This window comes from Ambystoma mexicanum, chromosome 2p, assembly GCF_040938575.1.
Source record: "Ambystoma mexicanum isolate Mex_15411 chromosome 2p, UKY_AmexF1_1, whole genome shotgun sequence".
NCBI lineage: Eukaryota > Metazoa > Chordata > Amphibia > Caudata > Ambystomatidae > Ambystoma > Ambystoma mexicanum.
Window position 1 is genome coordinate 124,398,911 of NC_090923.1, and position 20,064 is coordinate 124,418,974.

At 46.6% G+C, this 20,064-nt stretch overlaps 1 protein-coding gene across 3 annotated transcripts in view; it reads left to right on the forward strand.

The window, feature by feature from the left end:
* Nucleotides 1-20,064, forward strand: part of CHCHD6 (coiled-coil-helix-coiled-coil-helix domain containing 6) — a 3,402,742-nt gene that overhangs the window by 1,284,573 nt on the left and 2,098,105 nt on the right. For all 3 annotated transcript variants that reach the window (XM_069643379.1, XM_069643378.1, XM_069643380.1), the window contains one exon: nucleotides 2,782-2,823. In XM_069643379.1, coding sequence (XP_069499480.1) covers nucleotides 2,782-2,823 — 42 coding nt within the window. The remainder of the gene's footprint in view (nucleotides 1-2,781; nucleotides 2,824-20,064) is intronic.

The window sequence follows — 20,064 nt, forward strand, 5'->3', positions numbered from 1 at the left end:
TTCCAATGATGCAGCTGTTGCCCTGACAGTTGTTCCTGTTGGTTTCCCGCAGACCCACGATTCCTGGAGCTTCGTTGTGAAGGCGGACGTCTGAAGCGGGTCTGCACCACACAGGGATGAAGCTGGCAGCAGCGACAACGAATAAAAGGTGCGCTCCTTAAAAACACAGGATAGGATCTTCAAATGGCTATCCGGACCACTAGAGCTGTGTGCAGCGATTTCGAACAATGAAGAGGATCCTCTGGCTGTGGAAGACCAGCTGGTTATGCCCACCAGGCTCAAGGGAAGAAGACTCCGGACTGGATCTCTTTTTAGTCGTTGAAGGGCAGATAGCTCAGGACTGCAGCAGGGCTTCACCGGGATGGGATAGTTGCAGCAGCCGTCGTTCTCTTCGGTTCCTTGTAGTTCCAGTGGCGACTCTCTGACTTCTAGCCCAAGAGACCTGCCTTTTATGCGAAAAACCCCCATTCACACAGCCTGGCTGTCAATCACCCAGCAGGGGGGTTGTCCAGCCCGGACAACTACCTTGGCCAATCATGACAAAGTGCGACTTGGGTTTCCTAGGATACCCTGTGCAGGGGGTGACTACACCCCTCCCTCACATTCAGCCCACCTAGACACCCAGGCGCCTTGCGGAGGGCTAGGTAGAAGCCTGCTAAAAGACAGTGAACAAAGAAGGCAAACCTAGTTTGCCGCGCAAAGTAAAACACAAGAAGGACTTTAACAAAAAGAAATGGCAAATAAACACAACCGGAGCCAAGAGAAAGAAAATTTGGTCAAGCGGGTTTATGTTCGAGGCTAATATAATAGCCTAGAACAATACCATGTTTATCTAATATAATCACGGTAGAAAAGTTAGGGTAGATACCATTGCCACCAGCCATGTCTAAATCTTAAAAGAGCGAAACAATTCTCTAAGAGGTACAGATGAAGAGTTAAGAGTTAACCCTTCCTGTACTCCATGTAAGATGGGGTGTACTGGATCTGTGATTAGTTTTGACTTAGTAAACTTAATGGTAACTTTACCCTTTTCTGGGGGACAGTAGTCACCTCAGAAATGGAGTCGGTGGGAAGTCTAAACGACAACCCTGTGCCACTGCACAGAAGGTGCTGTGTGACGCACACAAAGAAGGGGGCTACTGAAGTGGTGTACTCCAGAGCCCACAATCCCAAAAACAGGTAAAAACACATAGCAAAATACAAGTAATAGTGGTGAAAATATTACACTCTTACCAAGTGGAAAAGAAACCACTCCAGAGATCTAGCAAAGCTGCTGAGGGACTCACTAGGTAAGGGAAATTTAGCCATGAAATGAGATTTCTCCCTAACAACCGGGATTCCAGGGAGGAGTCCAGAGTCGGCCAGGCAGTGCTGCGCAGCCTGTTCGCTTGAAGGTGAGCCTGGTGAGGAGGTAAGAGATGATTAATGTTGAGTTGTTGAAATGCTTAATGTTGACCCTTGCGCCTCCCATGGTGGTGCATGTGTGTACTGCTATGTATTCCTGTATTCATAAGCATGTGAATCCATGCCAGACCCCATGCTGGAGAAGGAACAAGTTACTTACCTGGAACTTTTATTCTCCAGCATGGGTCTGGCATGGATTCACATGCGAACTCTCCTTCCAACCCCTCTGCGGCTCTTCTCTTGGTCCTACTGCCACTTTACGTGCTATCTAATCTGAAGATGGCTGCCAGAGGAGGGTCTTAGGTAGAGGGCTGTCATTGGCTGGGGGTAGTATGACCCAGAGACCAGTGATTGGCTATTAGTAGAAAGACAGTTCAGAAACGAAACTGAAACTGATTTTTTCTTTACCGAGGGGGAATATTCATGAGCATGTGAATCCATGCCAGACCCATGCTGGAAAACAACCGTTACAAGTAAGTAACTTGTTCCTTTTCAAAAGTATGTGCCTGGTTTTTAAAAGTTCTTGATTGCCCACTTCTAACCCTTTTTATTTTAAAGCTGCACTCTTACATCCTTATGATCTTTAAGAGTGAAATTGGACAGAAAGGGGACAGACCCTAGATACAGGAAGGATAGATTAGGCGCCTGCTCTTTCCTGGTCCAGGCGATCAGAATTTGGAACAACCTTCCCCCTGATCATGGCAAAGAGTCCAATCTTTCGGCCTTTCGAAAAAAGTAAAAAACGTTTCTTTGTAATCTGATTTAAGTGTCTGTCTTTAGAATGTCCGTTCATCAATTCTACAGCGCTCAAATACCTTTTAGTGATTGATCACTTAACAAAATTCCCTGTAACATAACATTTGTAAAGCATTTAGCTCTGCACATTTGTAAAGCAAGTACTAGGGTTCCACAGCGGTTATGTGCGCCGTGCAGTAAACCATGTACATGATGAAACAGGCTAGTTTGTTTATTTTTTCCCTAAAGATAGACATTATGATTAAGCAAGTGGATTGATTAAATGGGTTCTAACTGCACCAAGCAATGTCCAGCTCAAAATGTGAAACTTTAGACTGGGATTTGCGTGGAGATCTAATCACATGCTAAATTTTGATTAATTGAAGCAATTGCCATGCTTCAATAACAATAATTTCAATTGTCACGGTTAATATTCGTCCTTGTTTTTTTGCACGCACATTTTATTAATGAATGTGAAAATATTAAGATTGTTCGACGTATTTTTGGAAGATTAAAGTGACCTCGGTCTCCTTTTCTGATTAAATTGCTTTTTGTGACCATTTAGCATCTGCTTAGTTTGTTAGACTAGTTACACAAATGAAGGAACATTACCGTTAACAAAATATTTTTCTCTTTTTCCAGTTTTCTGTCCGAGCTTCTGGTAACACCAACATCTGGGACGAGGTTATTGTTACTCTCATGCTTATTTGACTCAGACTTTAGAATAAGCCATTAAAGCGGAAGTCACACTCTCTAAAAGAAATGCAGCAGTCTTGAGTCTCCTCTAAAATACCCCCATCCCACCTGCCCATACACGGCCACCACGTCCCCAAGACCCACATACACACCCAGCCTTTATAAGTGATGCAGGACGACGTTAAGGTCTCTTCAGCTAATCTGTCTTGCTTTAATTTAAAACATTTGCATTGGGGGTTAGAGGCAGGGCCGATTTAGGGCGTTTTGTGCCCCTGGGCGAAGTGATAATTGATGTCCTTCTCTTACTTGCCTAGATTAGCCCAGAGGTAAGAGAGGGGAGTAGTAAGTGGTTACTGCCCACGTGCGCCTTTAATATGAAAAATGATGACTGGATAAATGGTGCCAAAGCAAGTACAGGTCCTCCTGCATACACAAAGAAGGACAGAGTTGATATAATGGTGACGGCCTTAGGCCAATTATACGCAACTTTAAAGATAGGCTTCCTTCAGTCCCCCCCAACTGTTACATACCACTCTTGCCTTTGGCCAGTAACCCACCTCCCACATAAATTTAAAAAAGTCACATATAGATCTCTCAGACTTGGGGGTAAGGAACACTGCTGCTTTTATTTAAAGGGTGATGCTTCTCCTTAATATATTTGAGACTTGGTAGGGCTGATGAAGAGTTGTTCACAGGCGAGACCTAGCTTTGACTTTTCCTCAGCCTTACCCAATCTTTTTATTTATCTGAATAGTGAATTTGTATAGTGAGTGCCATACACAAAATTGCCCCTTGGTGTTAAGTGTCCAAAGCTCTTGAGAAACACAGGGCTGATTGTTTGAAACATGATTTTGATTTGACTTCTGTCCTGGCTAGAGCGCCTACTCAGCCCTCACAGTTCTACAAAACAAGAGCCAACACGATCATAAAGGTAAAGGGGCACAGTTGGGAGCTATACCTCATTCGCCCTTTGTGGTAACGTGGGCCGAGGGAAGGCTGTACTCTCAAGGTGTGAATGAGGTTCTCAAAGAACGAACTATGACAGTCCACAATCAAGCAAGGTCCAATTAAGGTTCTATACAAATCTAGAGGCAGGCACAGACAACAGAATCAAGTTTGATCTACACACTTTCATGAACTCAAAATGCAGGCTGGAGTAAGGTCTGACTTGCTTTATGCTATGGTGGGATTTCCCTACTTAAAGAGACCAAGGATAGTCTGTGTCAGGAAGTCAAAGCAAATGTATGTCTGTGTCCGAACCCTATACTTGTCCTCACAACTAACTGTATACAATTTGTAGGGCTGCCAGCATCAAAATGTTTAGTGTTCAAAACAAAATAAAGTTCAGAGCTTCTTCCAGCTCTTGGCTTGCGTTCAGCTTCCCTTCCCCAAGTTCAAAATAGTTAATAAAGTACCGGGGTTCCCTTCCCAAGAGTTCAAATCTTCCAGCTTTTCAAAACCAACACAATTCCTTGGGACACTTCCCACCATTGCTGGTTTTGTTACTGTTCACTAGTTCACTTGGGTAATTCAGTTTCCTCACTTCAGAATCACATATGAGTTGTAGTTTAAACACAAGCTTCTTTATGGATGCTTTCAGTGGCTTTTCCATACAGGGGTGCACTCGGTCTAGGCGCAGTTGTTGGATCAGAGGGTCCACCCATTACAGATCACGCAGCCAATACCCTTTCTTTGCCGATTTTCGATCACCACTAATCCACTGCTTCAACTTTACATTGATGCTTGCTTTATTCACTTGTGTCACACTCTTCTGACGCTTTACCGTGGCTGGATTGGCCCCTATGCACTTGTTACGCTCTCTTGTGTTTTCTTGGCTTATGCCAATGCGTGTTTTCACAAAACAAACAGTGCCTGGTTTTCTTTTGGATTTGGCCAATGGTTGCTTTCTCATATAATGCAGTTCTTGGTATCAGACAGATGTACTAACTTTCTTTCACTCTGCTCATTATTCAAGAGGGTTCGCTCAAAACGTACTTGCTTTTCACTCCGTTCGGTCTTCAAAAACTACTTATATTTGCTTTCACTCAAATCGGTATTCATATCAGCGCTTGTTTCTGTTCAAATCAATGTTCATTGTCTGTTTTGCATATTTGGGTACCAACCCCGTGTTTTCCCTCCTTGGTACACTCACCGGTCAGAGCTTATTGCTGTTCTGCGAGGGCCTCTGCTGCCACGAGTTCTCTCCTTCTCATACAGTACCTTGCTTCTTCTCCCGGCGGCTCTACATTGCTCCGTTCACCCAGCGATGCACCTCCTGCAACTCAGGGCTCACACGACCGCTTCGTTCGATGACACCGGTCTCCCTCTCGTGGTCTGCTTCCGGCTTTCAGCTTTGTTTTTCTGTGGCATAAACTCTGCATCCTCGAAAGAGTCTCAGGGCTCTGCTTGCCACACCGCTGCTCCGGAGAGGTCTGCTTGCGCCCAGCATTCTGTAGCCCTGCTTCTAAAACAGATGCCATTTTCCTAGAGATTCCGTTTTTTAAAGTTCCCGCCTCCATGATTGTTTCAAAAAAGGACTAAACCGCTCACTGTTGTAAATGAAATCCTATTTTACTTTTGCTGTCCTCCTCCTCCTCGTCTCAGTACATGCCGGAAGCAGGAATGTGTGTGTTAATAAAATGAGGATGTCTCTCGAGTTGGTCTCTTCCTCGTCCCAGTGCCGAATTGGTGTTCTTGGGGAATGTTTTGAGGGAATAACAGGGAAAGGGCTGACTATAGCCTATACAGTCTTGAGGGACAGAGGGTTTGTTATGAAAAGGAAATACGGGGATACCATGTCACACCTAAGTACGTCCTCTCTCCACTCCCCTCCACCCACGTGATCCTGCCTCGCATATCCACACCCGGGATCAGGGTCCAAGAGCGATGGCTTTTCCCTTGCCACCCAAGAGGAGGATAAAGGGGAAAAAGAAGTGAGTATGCCCTCAAGTTCCTCACAATATACTTAAATCATACACACCATGTACAATAATAAATATATAGAGAACTATGTAAAATCCCACCCCTGTACAAGGAATACCGAATATACGAAGATAGAATAGGTGCACCGCTCTGGGTAATGAGAGGGAGAAAAGGCAATTAATAGACAACAAAGTTCAAAAAAGATATTTCTTAAGGTTGCAAAGGGGATTAAAATGTCCTGTCCAGTCTATATTGCCGAAAGATGGACCAGGGAGGGAACATATCGGTCAGTAAAACCTTTGTAAATGTCTTGGTGGTTTGACAGCGTTTGTAGATTCTTTTCGGGTCAAGTGTTCTGCGAGTTTCAAGGATGCAGCAGTCGCGATGTGCCAGCGGTAAGTGATGGTCCAGAAGGTAGCTGCCGTCTCAAAGCTTTTACTCGACCTGTGTGGATCGGGAGGTTGAGATTCAGTGGTCAAGCTAGTACCAGGATGTTCAGAAGAGTCAATTGGATGCAGGGGTTTGGAGATGGCTGTTCGGATAGCACCAGGGTCGGGTCGATCGACTTACAGGAGAGGCGATGAGGAAGCTGGTGCTTCAAACGATGACTCTAAAAATGCAAATTGGCAGTACTTTAGTTGGGTCAAGGCAATGACTGGCTTCATCTGGTGTTGTGCGGCAGCGAACAGAGTCAAACAGCAATGGCGGTTAGAAAAACAATCAACTCTAAAGGCACCTTCAAAGGCTCCTGGAGGTTCGCTCTGTGTCGAACATGCTCGAACCACGCCACTCAGCGGGTCTGTGTCGAAAGAAAACAGGGATCTCGGCCGTTAAGGCTTTCAGGAGCTGTGGGTCCCACTGCAGGATCTCATGGGCCAAAGTTTGTCCTTTTATCTGGCTCCCGAATATGGGGAAGACTGGCGCATGTGTTCAAGGGTCCTGCAACCAGTGGTCGAAGAGGGCGGGAGCAGTTGGGAGCGGTGTTCCTCTACTTTTTTTAAGGTTTTACTGTTTCTATACTTTTATTTTAAAATGGTTTCATTTTAAAATAAGTGTAGGAAGAAGTTGAACATTCCCTTAAACAGCATGCACATGTGTTTGGGGGTTTGTATTGTGCGTGGGAAGGGATGTGGTGATGGGGTTTGTGTAGAACAGCGGCATGCCAGTGTGAAACATAGTTCCACTACTTATTTTTGTACACTTCGACCACTGTCTGCAACACAGTGAGGTCCCAGGCAACAGGGCGGCTGTCAGGAAATGCGGTCTTGGTCCAGCAGCAGAGCTCTCCTCAATGGTCCCTGGGGTTGGTTAGGGGACAGTGCTCGCCTCTGCCTTGGAACACCTGCCTTCACCTTAGAATGGGAGGACTTTAGAAATGACTGATCCCTCAGTAGGGTCCTTCAAAACCTTCCAGGGTTGGATTCCAGAGCTGATTGAAAGGTAAATGTCCACAGGTGATTGTACTAAAGCTAGCCTTCTTAGGGGGTCCAATCCATCCTCTCGGAATGAGCAGACTTTGCGCTTCTAACATCACACCCAAACTGCTTTTTGCCACAGGAGAGAGAGATTGATATTTTATTTCTATCACGCTCGTACACAAGTGTTTCAGAGAGAGATGGGTACTGTCAGAATCGTCCCCCCGCCACCCGCCCACCATACAGACATCTCCCTGGATAGATAGGAACCCTGCACCCTCCCCTTTTCAATTGAATGAAAAGCCTTTGGAAGTGCAGTACCCTGATGTGATGCCTAGCCATTTATGAATGAGTGGGTGTGCTCTTTGATTTCTGTTCCCACGATAGCTTCCTTTTGGATTGGCTGTCCATGGGGAAAGGGTGTTACCTGCCCTTACAAAGGAACATAAAGGGGCAATCCCCCCAAGGCTACAGTTTTTCCATTGGGCAGAGGGAGCCTTGTCTGGAACAATTACACATAAGCCTTCCACAGCTGAACTGGGCCTGCATGGCTGAGACGTGTGATATTAATTTTATGTGACTGGGATGTCTGAGAGATACTGGCCACCATATCCTTACTCGGGTATGGCTTATCTGTACAGTTTAGCGTGCACCAGGACAGGATCCTCAGCGTTATGCAGTTTTTGGAGCAGGGTTGTATTTCATAAATCGTGCGTGGCAGTATGCATACAGTGTCTGCGTTAGCCAATGCATTTCGGAAAAAATCAATCTTCAGGACAAACCCTTTTGAATAAACAAATATACCCATTTGAATCATAGCACAACATATATAAATGTGAAACAATTGGACATCACAGAATAGAAACAATGTTCAGGTGATCAGTTCATCAGTTTCCGTGCTTCTGGCAGCTCTGACGCCAGACTGATGGTCATGAAGACAACCAACAGATTCAGTGTGAAGATTAAGCTGGGAGATGGCCAGCTTTTCCATAAATTTGCCCAGGAAAGGAGTGATGGAGATTAGGGGATATTGGCTGGGCAGGACAGGACGGCAGAGGGTTTCTTAAGAAGAGAGTGCACAAGGGAGTGCTTCAGCGGGGATGGGAAGACTCCAGTGGCAAAGGAGGGGTTGCAGAAGTCAGCCAGAGCTGGAGCCAGGGAGTCGATGTGGTCTTTGATGGTTTTGGAGGAACAGGGATGAACCTGTTTTGACAAGACTTTCATATATCGGACTTGTTTGGGGAGAAAAGGGGAAAGGCAGAGAAGGAGGGAGGAGACGTGGCCGAAGAAGGGCCAGAGGCAGAGCAGGGAGTAGAGGTAGAGGAAGAGAGAGAGGACCGGATGTCCTGAGTTTTAGAGATGAAAGAGCTGTGCAGAGGGCCTGGGAGGGGACAGGAGAGGTAAAGACTGCAGCAGGATTGGCCAGTTTCTTGCAGATTTTAAAGAGTTTGGCCGAGTTGTTAGATGCTGCAAAGACGTAGGCTTGGATGTGGGCACTCTTCGTGGTGCGGACAGAGAGCCAATATTGCCTTTGGAGCAGGCGGCAGGCCAGTCTGACAGAGGATGTACCAGAAACCCGCCATTTCCTCTCAGCCACTCTACACATGCATTTGCGGGTGATGAGGTCTGAGTCATGATAGGAGTTGCACTTGGATTTGGGCTTCAAGCGGATCCTCATGACAGGGGCAAGAACATCGAGAGTATCAGAGATAGCAGAGTGGAGCATGGAAAGGGCTGTGTCAGGGTGTGACTCAGCCAAAGGGGGAGGGGGTGTGAGAAAGTGGCGGCGAAAGCCTCAGCTGAAACATGCTTCATGGGTCGGATAACCGAGAAGGTGGGTGGCAGTGCTGGAGTAGGCCTGGCCTGGGGGGTAGAAGGGTGAGCTGGGAGGAAAGGAGAAAGTGATCACTCCAAGAGACAAGAGTGGTGAGCGGGATTGAAAGGGGAATGTCTGAAGAGATCAGGACATCCAGAGTGTGCCCTGCAGAGTGATTTGGGCCAGAGGGGAGAATAGAGAGTGAGAGAGAGTCACAGAGGTCACGAAAGAGTCCAGAGGAATGACAGGAAGCATCCAGGTGGATGTTAAAGTCTCCAAGAAGGAGGAGTTGAGTTGTCTAGACCAAGAGGGAATAGGAGAGGTCCGCCCATTCAGAGAAGTAGTGGATCTGACCAGGTGGCCGAAAGATAGTAGCCACAGTAAGGGAATGGCTAGGAGAGGGAGAGAGAGGAAGGGAGGGAGGGAGAGATGGAGAGAGAGAGGGCGAGAGAGGGAGAGGGAGAGGGAGAGAGAGAGAGAGAGAGAGAGAGAGACTGCGACTGCAGATGCGGCATTCGAAAGAGGAGTAGGCCTGCATAGGAATGACAGAGGCAGGAATCCACTCAGGGAAGATCAGGGCTACACCCCTTCCCGAGCGGTTAGACCTGGGCACGGAGAGGATCTTGTAGCCGTCAGAGAGGAGAGTGTCAAAGCTTGTGACCGAGCTGGCTGTGAACCTTATCTCAGTGAGACCGAGGACATCAAGGTCAAGTTCCTCCAGGAGGCGGCAGATGTCAGAGGAGTGTTTGACAGCAGATTGAGAGTTAAGAGTGGCAATATGGAGAAGGTTGCCATCCTTGAAAGACTTCCAGGGAGGGGCATGAATCAGAGGTACTTCCTGCGGAGTTGTAGAAGACGCCCGAGGGGTGGCAGAAGAGGAAGGAGGAGAGGGCAAGATAGCCAAGGAGGAGACAACAGGGGGAGGCAAGGAAGCCGTGGAGGGAAGAGAGGGGACTGCGGGAGAAGGAAGGAAATTGATGAGGCGCGGGAAGCATCTATTGAAGAGGAGAAGATTGGCCTGAGGGCCTTGGAGCAAGATGGTGCTATTGAAGTAAACATTAATGATGACATTAGAGGAGTGGAAGGGGGCCATGAGGGCCTCCCACGGGGTACCACCATTAATGAAAAAAGAAGAGAAGGGAGCGAGCACAGAGACCATATGAAGAGTCCATAGGTCTGGTGAGGTAACAACAAAGAGGATGTTGGTGAGGGTCTGCCTAGAGGAGGCACTGGTATAGGTGTCAGCGATAAGGAGGCCTGGGTTGGGGACCAGGATATCCAATTTAAACTTCTTCCTTTCAGATTTAGTGAGGAGAGCAGGATAGTAGATAGAGAAGCAGTTAGAGAAAATAGGAGAGACAGAGAGCACCATAGAGTAGGTGGGGATAGGAGAGAAGAGGAGGGGAATAACACTAGGGAAGGAGGCAGGGAGGGGCGTAAGCAGATGAGAGACAGAGAGATTAGACAATAGTAGACAATCGGACAGGACGACAGCCCTCAGGCAATGGTAGAAAGTATGCTACATGAATGCTTTGCTAAAAAGTAAAACCACAGAGTGGAACTGCTTTCACAATGTCGTTTAGATAGTGGAGAAAAAACACATCTAAGTCTGAGAGTCCTGTATAAGAGGGAAAGGCCTAGGTTTCACAATGCACTTTTAAATACTTTCACAATGCAATTTGATCGCACCCAAGTCTGAGAGTCCTGTATAAGGGGGAAAGGTCTAGGTTTCACAATGCACTGACCTAAAGGGCAAGGCTCATGGCTGAGCGCAGGAAAGTGGGGCTAAAACTGCATGCATGTGTTTCATAAAAATAGAAAAGGGACTCATGTTTTTTGGTGTTACCAAAAAGTGCTCCGGTCCCATCCTGAAGACCGCATTGTCCCATAAATATAGAGGAAAGGGACCCCTGTAGACTGGAAGTTAGTCACTACGTTGGGTAACTTTTTCTTTTCTCTCCACGTGTTGTGTTCAAATTCCAAAGATTCTGAATGTTCCAATCAACATGAGAGCCACATATTTATCCGACTATCTTTTTGTTAATTCCCTCCACAAAACAGTCTTTCAGAGCCATAATTTTTTAGACAACTGGCAATATCGCTGGGAAAAGACTGTCAAATTTAGATTGGGGTGGGTCTCGCTGCAACCAGTCATTTGCCACTGCAAGCTGAGGGGCCCAATAGTATTTCTTTAGGTCTGGTTGACTAATCCTGCTGTCACATACCGAGCTGCACAGGGACTGAAAGCTATCCTCGGCTGAGATTTCCTCCACAACAACTTCCTCATAGCTCTTTCAATAGACTGCAATTCCTGTCCAGGGACCCTAACAGGGAAGCATTTTTAAGGCTATACAGACATCTGGGCAGTGTCCTCTTTTAAAACATTTCTGCTCTTCCCAGTAGGGACAGGGGTAGTGCTGACCAGAATTTAGTATCAGCAATAAATATTTGTTATGGGCGTCCAGTTGCATACAAGAAAGGTGGTAGGGTCCGAAAAACTTGAATGCCAGATAATTGAAAGAGCCAACTGCCACTTTGAAAGCACAGCTGTCTGGAATTGCTTCAAAGCCCCCTTGTATCAGAAATAGGTTGACTTACTCCAGTTGTCTCTTGAGGCCACTGTACCATCCATATCTGTAAAATCGCCATGATCCTTGGGATAGATCTTTGAGGCTCCCCAGCATACAGCTGCAGGTTGTCTGCATACAGGGAGACATTTTCCTCATGTCCCGATGGCCACACAAATCCTCTCATGAGGGGATACCCCCCTAAGCCGAATCGCCTGGTTTCGATAGCCAGGATGAACAACGCTGGAAAGAGAGGGCAGCCCTGCCTTGTACCTCTTTACAGCAGAAAGGTCCTAGATGTCAGCCTGTTAACCTGAACAATCTGCAGGGGGCGTTCATCCAACAATCTAATTTATTGTAGGAAGATCCACCTGGAACCCATACCCGACAACTGTTACACCCAGGCCCGTCCGGCACACACTCACCCATTTTTCTCACCTTCATTTACCCTATCATTTGGGCGCGGCTCCCTTCTTACTGCGCTGGCTTGTGCCGTGGCAACAGTCCACGGCGTCTGTTGCCATGGCACCTCCATGAAGGGTGTGTCACATGGCACGTCACGTGACATCAGCTGCTACCCGGTTCCACGAGTCCCGCCTCCGGAAGGCTATGTAATACAAGGTCCGGGCTACATTCGGTGTTTCTGTTTGCACCTTAATCAATTCAACTAGTCTGTTACGGACCACTTCCTATCGACCTGCGCTGTGTTACCGGACTCCCTTTGCCTAGAATTTAATTCCCGTTTACGGCCCGCTGCTGCAGACTACAGACTGCTCAATGGACTGCCTTCTAGCTGAACACCTTACCTCATTGATTCATTGCTGTTTACTGGACTGCCTTCTATCCTGCCTCTGCTGACCAACCTTGGGCTGATCCTCTTTGGGAGATTTCTCTGGCCAGCATCTGTCTTTGGTGCTGCCTCACAGACTTTCGTGTCTGTCCAGGAAACTGGTAAGCTTGCAACATCCTTCTTACTTCAGTCATCTCTTTCACCTTTACTTCCACGTGCCTCATAATGTTCCACACATGTTGGCACTACGATCCCGCCATATCCCCAGCTAAAACCCTGCTGCTCTTCTTGCTATTTTCCATTTTACTTCCAAGCCGGAGGTACCTCGTTACTGAACTGTAAAACAAGACTATGTGCACTTAGGACGCTTTGCAGAATCCATGCACCCACCCGGCTCTAGTGCGACCCTTGTGCCGCCCGGGACATTCACCTTACTAACATCCCTGTTTATTGTTTTATCCCACTCATTGCTCCTGTCTCTCCAGTGACCTTTCTCCTTTCCCAGTGGTAAGCCCTATGGTTTTCTATGTTTTCCTGTTGTGCTACAATCTGTCCTAGTGTCAGAGTGTAATTTCAGTTGCTATTGTTCTCCATAGGAACCACACCTCCTCCAGCCTTTGTGTACCATACTTAAGGTATTGTTAGGAGAAGCTCATGGATCCTACGTTTCTCTTCTGTGCGCATTGATGTAACCTGTGGTTTGTTTTCTCCTCAAAGCTTGGTTTACTTGGAGGTGCGCGTGTTCCCCACTCTTGTATTTGATCAACCCCTCTGTCTGTTTAAACTCTTCCAGCAGAGGGGTATATCATAGAAAAGAGTTCCCTCAAGTTGGGGATGCTCAAGTTTAGGGAAAAACTGGGCTCAAGGTCCAACCATCCAGGAACTGTGGTTTTTCAGCATTCCTTCCGGTGAGCCCTGCAGCAACTTCCAACAAACCATTCAAGTGAGTTGCTGAGTAGCAACAACACTGCTCAGACAAACTCCTGGTATACTGAGTCAAAAGCTTTTTTGGCTACAATGGCCACCTATGTGGTCACCATGTGGTAACCATGTCTCCCTTAATGCCTCTACCTCTTGGGGTATTGGAAACAGCATGCTTTCTAGCACCCTTTGGGCTATTTCCTCTCCTCCTTTAACTGTGTGAGGGTTATTTCCATTGTTATTAAGTAGGACTTTTCTATCTCCCCTCAAGTCGCAATCTATTACCCCCTCCATAACATCTTAGCCATATCTCCATGGGAGCCTTGATTTTGAGGCTAGTCTGATCGAGGTACCTATGCATTGGGGCAAAAGATGGAGTTTCATGGGTATCAACCGTCTCTCATTTGGGGCGATTCAAATTTCCTCAGTGCTATGTAAATCAAAGCCTATGGATTTGTTAATAGCTACAGTAGGGGCCTTAGCCCTTGGGTTTAAATTTGTGAACCGCACAAGTCCCCAACTTCTATTGGTTGGTTACATCCCACTTCTCACATATGTAGCGGATCAGGAGTCATCATCGGATATATTGAGGACATGTTACTTTTGTTTAATGAAAGTAGGTAAAAATGCCTATTTTTACCAATTACTAAAGGGATTTCCCTACCTATCTAAATCAACTAAAGGTGTTTTGTCTGTTGTCAGGAAGTCCAAAGGTAACTGTCATCCATCCCAAATCTAACTCTCCCTGACCCTACCACTAATGTGAATTACTGAAAAGGGGCTAAAAGAATGTCTCTTCTCTTTGTTTTTTCTTCTTGCCTTCCTTCCAGCGGCTTTCTCTTTCAATCTGGGATCTTCTATGCTGGGGTTATTGATACCCAAATGTCTCTGTTTAGACTATATGCTTCTTTCAGTTATCTCCCGAATAGTCTCTTGAGACTTCCCTCATGAGCTCTTGTAGCTCTTACAATATACTTGTGGGTTTTGTACTTTCTTTAATGCTAGCTTTCTCACGCTCATGTCTTTAGTGTTATAGTGTTTATATTTTTGAGGGTTCATCTTCCCTGTTTTTTTTAATGACTTTATGCCACGTATGGTTTCTCCTCTCCTGGGTTCCTGGTACTGGATTGTCTCTCTTCCAATTCTGTTCCCTTAACCTCTTCACAACACTTGTTACACTGATTTATGGTATGCTCTCTGTTCTCCTTAAGGTTCTGTACCTGGAGTTTATCACTTCCTAGGGTATTTGCTTCCACATTTTAGAGATTTCCCATATAGCGTTATTCGTTATGCATTGTATTGTTATGTTAGGCAGATTTAGAAAGCGCACGTACACCCGAGGGCACCATGGCGCTGAGAGGAGGAGGAACATAGGGGACTAAAAAACCAGTGTTTTGAGTGATCGTCGAAAAGAGAGATGGTCAGTAGTGGCAATTAGCGTAAACGGGAGTCCGTTCCAGGACCTAACGGCCACCACAGAGAAGGCATGTCCCCACATCCTAGCCAGCCTGATACGGGGCACCGATAGCAGTAGAGCAGACTGAGTTCGGAAGGCACATGAAGGTACATATTGGGAGAACTTTTCCTGGAGGTATTCAGCTCCTTGTTTATAAAAGGCACGATGGACAATGCACAGTGATTTGAACAGAATTCGCTTCTCCACAGGAATCCAGTGAAGTTCTCTGAGCACAGGTGACATGTGAGTATGAGGGGGAGGACGGGAGACTGCTCTAGCAGCAGCGTTTTGAAGCAGCTGAAGTGTATTTATAATATATGCAGGTTGGCCCAGATACAGTGAGTTGCAGTAATCGACAGTGCTCAAAACTAGAGCCGCAACCACAGGAGCGTGGAATTGGGTAAGGATAAAGGGGAGAACTTTCCTCAATACAAGAAGTTTAAAATGGCTAGATTTACTGACAGCAGCAGCCTGATCAGCCATAAATGGAGAGGAGGAGAGCTTAACCCCAAGGTTTTTCACAGAAGTGGACGGAAGGGGAAACGGGCCAAAGGAAAAGGGCCAGAAGTCAGGGGTCCAGAAGGAGAGGGGACTGGTAGTGCCCACCACCAAGACCTCTGTCTTGTTCCCGTTAAGTTTAAGTGAATTTAATGCCATCCATGCTCCCAAGACCTACAGGCAGCTCCTAATCCGGGCAGCAGTGTTGGAACGAGTGAGATCAAGACGAACCAACAGCGGAGTGTCATCGGCATAGGAGTAGTATCTAAATCCGTGGAAGTGGATGAGAAGGAGGAGGCATCTGATATATATGTTAAAAGGTATAGGGGAAAGTGAAGATCCTTGCGGAACCCCACAATTAAGCACGACCAGGTCAGGACAGAAAGGGGGGAGGGAGACAGACTGAAAGCGATCGGACAGAAGACCAGTTTAGAACCTTGTTGGATATCCCGACTTCCGACAAACGGGAGATAAGTATGGTATGATCGGTTGTGTCGAAAGCCGCAGATAAATCCAACAGCAGTACTGCTCCCACTCCACCCTGGTCAACCAGGCGAGCGAGATCGTCGAGTACAGAATTGATTACCGACTCAGTGCCCCATCCCGGGCGAAAGCCCGATTGAAAGATGTTGAAACATCCAGAAGATTCCAAGAAGGAGGATGAAAGAGGGGAGACAAGGGCCTCCATGACCTTCATCAGTACAGGGAGAAGTGAAATGGGGTGAACATTTTCAAGCATCCCAGGATCAAGAGTGGGCTTTTTTAGCAGAGGTATAACCAGTGCGTGTTTCAGTGGGCTGGGAATAAAGCCCTCAGAAAACATGTTGACTGCCATTGTAATACGGGAAATTACCTCGCCTGAGCTGTCTTTAAGAAAGGTAAGGGGTATTGGGTCAGCGGAGAGGTGGATTTAAGGAGCTGAATAGCCTCAGAAATGTCACATTCACAGAACACAGGGAAAGAGGACCAATCCGACTTAGGCAATGGCGGAGGATGGGCGGCCAGCACGAGAGACTTTACTGACCGCCCCCGTGATCCCATTTCGAATAGTTTCAATCTCAGTTACAAATAAAGATGACAGAGCATTGCAGAGGGCTTGAGAAGGTGTAGCACCAGAGCCCGTTGTGCTAGGGGTGGATAAGGACTGAACAAGTTCAAATAAAGCCTTAGGCTTGGTGACAGCAGCTTGCACCTTGTCACAAAATAATGTTTTATTTGCAGCGCTAATGGCTTTTTGGTAGGTGGACATAGTGCTACGGAAAATACATTTATCAGCATCAGAGTATTTTACACGCCATTTCCTCTCAGCATGTCTACAGATGAGTTTGAGGGCTCTGAGATCATCAGCGAACCATGGCTCTGAGGAGTGATTCCTAGTTTTACAGAGCTAAAGTGGAGCCAGCTGGTCTGCCACAGTAGAGAAGGATTGTCAGAGAGAGCTGAGGGAGCAAGGAATGTGAAGGGTATGTAAGCTGGGCACGAAGGGAGGCAGCCAGATCATCGTTGTTGACTTTGCGCCAATTGCGTTTAAGAATGGCAGGTTTTACTGGGTACGCTACAGTGTCCTGCAGCCGAATCGAGAATGAAATTAGAAAGTGATTGTTCCAAAGAAGAGGGGAGAAGGATGAGACCACAATATCAGTATAAGGAGCAAAAATAAAATCCAGGACATTCCCATGTTGGGGGGTAGGTTCCAATACAAGTTGAGGTACACCAAGATCCACCATCAGAGAAAGGAAGTTAGTAACTGAGCTGGCGGAGGAGGTGTTAGCAGGCAGGTTGAAATCTCCTATAACCCAAAGACTCAGATACATGGTCTGGATTTCGGAGACCAGGTCTGGGAATTTCGTGCAGAACATGGTATCAACACCAGGAGGCCGGTAGACCAGAAGGATGGTGAGCGTAGAGAGAGGGGAGACAGAAATGCAAGCTAGCCAACACTCCATATTGAGTGTGTGAATAGGCACTGTGCATACAGTTTTATAGGTAGTTTTATGAAGAATGGCCAGTCCGCCACCAGGGTGGGTAGATGGACGATCAACATGGGGCAGAGAATAGTCAGGTGGCAGCACTTGTACAATAGCAGGGCCAGATGTCTCCTTCCGCCAGGTTTCTGTAAAAAATAGCAGGTCAGTGCTGGGAGTTTATTAGCAGTTAATGGCCGTCAAGGGCATGGGCCACTAAGGAACGGGTGTTGAGACGTCCACATTGTAGGCCTTTTACTGACAGTATAATAATACCTGCAATAGATGTATTATGAAACTCAGGTGGCCAATTTGCATTGGCTGGGGCAAAGGAGATCAGGGAGCTACGGTCCCAAGGGACCAAGGTAGGGAGACTAATTTGCCCTTCCTGCTCGAGCCCTGCACGGACGGCACAGACGGGCTTGCCTTAAGCACGCCCGTCCACTGCGCGGGAGAATGAAGCGGCACATAAATGCCGTGGGGGAAGCCGAGAGACACCAGTCCGTGAACAAAGAAAGAGGACTGGAACAATCGTAATGTTCCAGTTATCTTCTCCAATACGGACAACAAACAAGGTCTGAGCAGTTAAGGGTAATCAAACAGCAGATAAACCAAGTTAAAAGTTTAACCAAAGTAAAATAAATCACTAATTTAAAAGCAATGAGTGGCTTTATACTGAAAGTCCACTAGAACCTACTCACCTCTCCAATATATTGACTTCATATAACTCCAGTTCTACTCATTTAATGTTTCACTTTTATACTTCTGATTGTATAAAGTTTCTCTTTCCCATAAATTGCCCCTGCGCCCGTCCGCCTTTCCTGTTCTCAGTGGTACCACTTCTGACTGAGGGGAACCTTGCGGAGCTCAGCGCACATTCAGGTTTTCTGTTTCTCCAATTCCTCTTCTCTGTCTTGTCTCATTGACATCTAGTTCTCGACTCCTGTGCAGCAGGATGCAGTCTTCGGGCGCGGGCAGTAGGGAACTCACAACACTCCCTCCTTGGGCGGTCTCGACAGCATTAGCTGGGCCCTTCACCCACCACGATGCAGCTGTGTTAACGCCATCACCTGCCACAAGAGTTTGTTTCTCGTTCGGGCAATGGCTCTTTCGTTGCAGGATTCCTTGGCTCTCCAGTATCTCGCTCTGGTGTTTCTACCCTGTCCGAAAGTTACAGGTTCTATGACTTCGCTCTGATCCACGTCTCCAACTTGTAATCACATCAGGGTGCTTCCCCTGCGTACCATGCTCTCTCGTCCCAAGAGCTACTCGTCTCTGTTATATACATGTCTCTTTACAAGGAGACATGTCCTTTTTCTTTGTATGGCTGCTTTGTTCCCACTTTGCTTGAAGTAGTATATAAGGATGACAGATTAGTCTTCATAGCTGACAGCCCCATATAGGCAGATATGGTATTGGATCTAGGGGGTTCCTCATCAGAACTGGAGTCATTGTCCCCTAAGGGGGCACCACTCCCATTGAGGTTCCACTTTGCCATACCCGTAGTGAAGGGTAATGCGGAGCGGGCTCACCTCCCTAGTGTTAAAGGGGATACGTCCCATTGGGGAGGAGGGACGAAGGCGATTCGTCACACTGTGCAATGATGTAATCCAACTCCTTCAACTGTGTTTATACACATCACAAAGTCCTCTGTAGACATTTGGGCTCTGCCGCCCATTTCTCCTCTGAGGCCATCAGATGGATTGAGTCATTCCTGAGCGAAAGAACTATGAGAGTCTTCTCTCCTTCAGCAGCTGCAGATCCCACCCCTATCTCGTGCGGTGTCCCCCAAGGCTCCTGTGTCTCCCCAACTCTATATAACATCTTCACCAAACCCCTGTTCAATGATCTGGACCATCTAGGTATCACCTACACTAATTATGCAGATGATACACAGATCCTCCTTCCGCTTTCTGGGGATCATATTAAGGACACGGAATTGTTGAACAAGGTATATCTTATCATCCAGGCATGGATGGCCACTCATGGCCTCTGCCTGAACGATAAGACTGAGTTGATAATTCTGGGCACCCACGCTAACATAAAAAAAACTAGGCCAGGAATTCTCCTCCTTTAACATAGATGGGAATATCATCCAAGTTTCCAAGGAAGTAAAAACCTTTGGATTCTACCTTGATTCCGCCTTATCACTTGATAAACAGGTAAAATCCTTAGCCTCCACCACGCTTACACTTGCAAGCTGATAAGAGCCGGTAAACCTTTCCTCTCCAATGACAGTTGTTTAATCCTGGCCAGACCTTTAATACTCTCCAGAATTGACTACTGCAATGCACTATACGCCGGAGCCAATAAAACAATCATTCAAAGACTACATACACTACAAAATAATGGTTTGAGAGCAGCACTTGGCATAAATAAAAGAACCCATATCTCCTCCATCATACGGCAACACAAATGGCTGTCTACTGATAACAAAATACAGCTAAAGATGCTATCTCTGACCCATAAAGCCCTCAATAATTCCGCCCCCAGATACCTGATAGACAAACTTCAAAGGAGAATCTCCCTCAGACCGACCAGAGCTGCAAATTCTAACTGCCTGATAATACCTAGTTACAGACTTACCACGATCGTTGGAAATACCTTCCCAGTAAAGGCTGCTAAAATCTAAAACCTACTGCCACAAGACCTGAGAGTAGATCAACCCTACCTACACTTCAGAAAAAATGTAATTCAACACCTCACTTCCACTGACCCTTAGTCGACTCGTGTCGCCTACCACTTGCTGTAATTACTTAGCGTCATATCTGGTAAATTATACCTTGTATATTGTACAATTGTAACCATGTGTGATGTAACTACTCAGCACTATATCTGGTAAATTATACCTGTGCTATATCTGGTAAATTATACCTTGTA